The 5,000-nt window shown below is 51.2% G+C and overlaps 2 protein-coding genes across 2 annotated transcripts in view; both read right to left on the reverse strand.

Annotated features, from left to right (window-relative positions):
* LOC126573332 (uncharacterized) overlaps positions 1 to 993 on the reverse strand; it is a 9,510-nt gene extending 8,517 nt beyond the window's left edge. Inside the window, exons 1-2 of the mRNA XM_050233353.1 lie at positions 111 to 993; positions 1 to 25 (exon numbers count right to left, since the gene is read on the reverse strand). The exon at positions 1 to 25 is cut by the window's left edge and continues 239 nt beyond it. Coding sequence (XP_050089310.1) covers positions 1 to 25; positions 111 to 453 — 368 coding nt within the window. The 5' untranslated portion in view covers positions 454 to 993. The remainder of the gene's footprint in view (positions 26 to 110) is intronic.
* A 1,060-nt stretch (positions 994 to 2,053) lies between these two features.
* LOC126573325 (phospholipase A1-like) overlaps positions 2,054 to 5,000 on the reverse strand; it is a 4,990-nt gene continuing 2,043 nt past the window's right edge. The window contains exons 3-7 of the mRNA XM_050233344.1: positions 3,655 to 3,778; positions 3,299 to 3,544; positions 3,047 to 3,229; positions 2,769 to 2,964; positions 2,054 to 2,304 (exon numbers count right to left, since the gene is read on the reverse strand). Coding sequence (XP_050089301.1) covers positions 2,214 to 2,304; positions 2,769 to 2,964; positions 3,047 to 3,229; positions 3,299 to 3,544; positions 3,655 to 3,778 — 840 coding nt within the window. The 3' untranslated portion in view covers positions 2,054 to 2,213. The remainder of the gene's footprint in view (positions 2,305 to 2,768; positions 2,965 to 3,046; positions 3,230 to 3,298; positions 3,545 to 3,654; positions 3,779 to 5,000) is intronic.

Consider the following 5,000-nt stretch of genomic DNA (forward strand, 5'->3'; position numbering starts at 1 on the left):
TTGGTGTGAGGTTTCCGTAGATAAGCTGCAACGAGGAGGCGCCAAGCGACGCGACCAAATATTAGTTTACCGACGGATTAGTTGCCTTCTGCTGTCCGCTGCTTTCTTACCTTTCCGAATTCTTTTGGTCGCATTGAAATCAATGCTTCCCCCGTACCCGTGGACGATGAGTTTGTTCGTTTGGTTGAGCATAATGTGCTCTGGCACGCGCGGATCGATCGAATCGAGCAGTATCGGACCATCGCCGGGATGATCAGAAGAGAACACATAAAATGCGATCGTTTTCGAGGTGCACGGTTCAAGATACTGGAACTGGCACGGACCTATTTTAAATTCGTGACCACACACCTCCTTCCGAATACCGACGGTAAGGTACAGGATGACCATCAGGAGCAGCAGTGGCGACATCCGCGGAGCTCTCCCTCTGCTCACTTCCCGCGTGCAATGGCACATTTTTCGTCGGCGATAGGGTGGAATACGCTTGGCACCGTTTCGGGTTTCGTTCGTGACACTAAATGGCACACACTCGCCGGTGCGTATGTTTCACGATCGACGGAATTCAATCGACGACGGACCGGCGCCCTGATCGATTAGGGACAACTGTTGTGTCTGCTCACTTGCGACAGCCGTACCTGGCGAACGATTTGCACTTTCTTTTCGTTTGGACACTTGGTTTCTACACATTTTGGGACACGCACAGTCACACGCTGTCACACGCTGTGGCACTGCCGACGACGACGACGAAGATCGAAGATCACCGCAATTGCCTTGCCGTACCCGATCCGTTTGCTGCCACTGGTTTGCACAATTCACAAAACGAGTATTTAGGATGGCTACTCAATCTCAATTCAAGCGGTTTCGGGTTGGGTTTGGTTCACTTCAAAGTGCCACTACGCACAGCATCGATCGAGTGTCGTGTGGCGACTACGTCGAGGTGCTATAAACTCCATCATCTGATCAGATCCATGCGTGAGTTGCAGCCAAGAAGGAGGTACACGGGCGGGCGTACGGTGTCTGAACTCTACCTCTATGGTCTCTAAATCACATGCCTATAAGTATCGCCACACAGGAGTTACCGAAAGGTCCGAGCCGCGATGTGGTTATGAACTGGCCTGGTGTGTGATTCCTGTGTGCGGCTACTACCAGCGAGTGACTGTGGTGCCACGCTTGGCAGCACTGCTGGTTGAGTGTGCGCGTGGTGGGGTCGTCTAAGTGCCACAAAAACTCGCCCCCTAAACCCGAGAGATCCGATCTGGGCTGCGGATGGCTCGCGGGATCGTTGGATCTCTTCGCGTTTGGTGGGGATCGATCCGTTCTATCCGTTCACTCACCCTCACCTGCTGGATATGACTGGACACGCACCACGCGCCTGATTCCTCGCCTAATGCGTCGTCGAGATATGAGAAGGCGGTTGCTAGCTTCTCCTACTCCGTGGCTCAGAACTAGTGGAAGGGGGTAAGGGATGTAGCGACTAATGCGCGATCATGAGTAAACCCGAAGAGACACGGGCTGTTGATGATGATGATGATGAGCTTACGACGTCCACGAACCACGAGCCGCGAGTGGTGAGAAGATGCGAGCTAGAATTCGCTTTTATATGGCCGCCTGGGAGGTTTGGAGCGGTAGAAGGGGAGATGATCCGTTCTATCCGTTGTGTTTGGGGTGCAACGATAAGCGAGATGCTTCGCTTGGTGCATATTTGATGAAGAAAGCTGGGTAAACTCATGGAAACTTCTGTTCGACATCCGAGACCTAATTTTGAAATTGTTTCCAACCGTTTTGGAATGTTCAAGGTAAACCGCCGAGGGATCAATTATCTTATTAAGATAGGGCGAATTGGTGGAAACTCTGCCTCTCTCTCTTAACCCGCATCATGTATTCGGCAAAAATTGAAGCATAAAAACCAATATTTTCAATAAAAACCCTCTTTATTTTGTCTGTTGAAGTAAAAACCTTCTTTCCGGTGGAGACTTTACTTCCGGCACTAGCACTAACAAAACACGGAACCTTGGCGATGATGATGATGGTGAGAACTTACGAGCTAAACAATCTTTGTTTGTTGGCGCACCGATCGATCGATCCGATCGAGAGCCCCTTTATCGGACTTTATCTACTTAAAACTAGATCGATGAACGGTGATATGAAACTGGTCGATGGAGATGGTGATGATGATGCTCACTGGGCATTACTGATGGTGTACGGGCTTGGGCGCCTCAAATGCAACACCGCTGATCACCCGGCATCGAGGGTTTCGATGGACAAAACGGTGGATTGTTGTCCTTGATGCAGTACGAGCCGGAGGCACTGTAGGGGAGAGGGAGAGAAAAAAAGGGCGTTAAAAAGGGCAGGTTAATCATTATCCAATCATGTCTAACGGATAGCTGGATGTTTCGACCCCTGCTCGACCTTTGGAAATAGCAGCTAACAGAATCTAACACCTTTAAGCTATCGATCTTGAAGTCCTTGACATCCCTTGAAATGGGGCTGTCAATGAACGATGAGCCACGATATTGATCCCTTGGTCCTTAAACCACAGTCCGTGCGAATGCGGATTGATGACTCTACTAGTTTCAAGTATCATTTGCTGTAACCTTGTACGTGACAGATACTTATTTGCTTCACTTAGCAGATGAGTTTAGATGGACAAATGGAAATTGATCATCTCAACAAGCAATCAATGGAAGGGTCTTGGGCGCATCATTTCTAACGGAACACTGCAATAATTCGAATGCTGCTTCTGCTACTGCTTACTCTCCCCCTCAACTTACTTCGGTGGCGTCTTCAGACCCATCGGCACCGCATAGCCCATCGCATAACCGAACCGTCTTCGGCCCTCACGGATACCGGACAGGACCGCATTCGAAGGGCACCGCCGACTGCAAGGTTCCGCCATCGGTTCGTGTCCCTCGTACAGTGACTGCGCCAGGTAGCAGATAGCCCAGATGTGACTGCAAAGGTTAATGTCTAGAACGGAAAGAAACGGATTCGTTTAGTGACAGCAGCACTGGCACCGGGGGTCGTTTGTCGCTGCCTTGAGGATGCATACTGGTGCTGTTACCGCAGTACGGTTGTCGTCGTCCACCATTGACACAGAAGTCGATATGTCCGACACGGCCTCCCTCACCGTAATGGCCAGCATTGGTGTGTATCACCTGGACGTACTTGGCATCACCCTGATCCAACCGATTCACACCACCCGGTTTAATGAGTGGCCGAGCAGGATCAAGCGCTGAAAATGGAAAGGAAGAGGAGCAACTTAATCAAATCCTTCGAGCACACCTAGCAAGGACATTCTTACCGATGATCCGTTCCATTCGGAAGTTCAGATAGTTGGCCATTAAACCGCAGATGTGCGCACCGAGCGAGTGTCCGACGCAGGTCGTACGTTCCACCGGTAGTCCAAGATCGCGTAGCTGCATCAAACTCTGCGCCAGGCAGGTGGCCACCGGTCGGATGTTGTAGACGGCGGCAACGTAACACGGTGGCTGACACAGGGCACCCCAATCGACGAGAAACACATTGTATCCGCCATGATTGATGTAAGCTGCGATGTGACAGGTGCGGGACAAAACAAAAGATGTTTTAATCGAAAGAACTAGGTCACAGCTCTAAGGTTCTAGAGCCCCCCCCACCCCCACTCCCGCAGAAACCTACCATCGCGGAGCACCGCAATCGGTAGCGTATCATCGCCACCGGCGTACCCGTGTATCAGTATGATGTTTTCCTTCGTATGATCCCATTCGGTGTTGTTCAGCCAGTCCCGAAGCCGATGATCGAACTGTGGAGAGTACCAAGACAAAACAGCAAGCGTGTGAGGCCGTGAGCCGACAAAAAAAAAACTGGAGGCTAGAACTGTGTCAAAAGGGTATAGAACCGCGCGCGTTCCAGATAACGACGACGCACCAAAACATGAACGGCTCAGTATGTTCATCTCGCTATGACATTGATCAGGGCCAATAGGCCACGCTCACGATACGATACGTAAATATGCGATACACCCGGTCGAGAGCTGAAGCGGGTGGAAGCAGCATTGCGGATGCGGTGCCTGGCGTACAACCTTTTTTTTTGCGGTGCACCACCACAATTGAGGTCAATAAACTGGTTAATCGTGACGCATGGTAGTGGATTTCAATATTCATATAACACCTTCCATGCCCCCGCTCCTCCTTGTGATGTCTGCATGCCTATCTTTAAGCGCGTGTCACGGCTACCGAAGTCTGGGGCTCACAGGGGGTGGTTTGCGATTCATGATCGCCCCCCCCAAAGAAGGGCTGTGCTTCCGTCGGTGCCGGTGACGGCTTCCGGTACCCGTTCGGCCACGAATGGTGCTCGGTTCGGCCTGATTAGGTATGAACGTGTATGTGCGCGCGCGTGGCTCTGTGCACACTGCCGCGCAATTAGCAATTTCGGTTGGTAGTAGCGACGTGAGCGTAAGGTGTCTCTCCTGCAGCGTGCTTATTAGCGTGCGTTGGTTGTCCACTAGCTAAGGAATGAGGTCAAGTGGTTTTTAGGAAGTTCAGAATCAGAACCGTTAGGTGCGCAGTGCAGCTGCAGTGGGTCAAAATCAAGGACCTTTTTATTCAATGGAAAGTTTTCACATCGCAGAACAAGGAACCCCAATCGATTGGCTCCGTGAAAAGCGGTGGTGACAGTGAACTTCAAAAACAGGGCACGGTGTTTGTCCTATGCTGGGCCCTAAGGCGCAACACTAGCGAAAAGTTGTTGCAACTGAATCGGCCACCAGCACTGAGCATGATCATTGACGCGCACAGCGCACCGTATGCGCCACAGTCACCGTTATGCAGCTAAATGCATAAACGGTGCCGGGGCCCTTCAAAACCCGCACAGAGTTCTGCGGTACTTATGGAGACATCAATGTGGTGTCCACGAGAAAACCAGTTATTAGTGCTAGTGCCGTATCAAATCGCACATCGAGACACACCGTTCGTTGCGTTGGTGCTTAGCGTGTAGATTACAGCGTCAGTGACTCGTACTCGCTG

Source organism: Anopheles aquasalis, chromosome 2 (genome assembly GCF_943734665.1).
Source record: "Anopheles aquasalis chromosome 2, idAnoAquaMG_Q_19, whole genome shotgun sequence".
In the NCBI taxonomy this organism is placed as follows: domain Eukaryota; kingdom Metazoa; phylum Arthropoda; class Insecta; order Diptera; family Culicidae; genus Anopheles; species Anopheles aquasalis.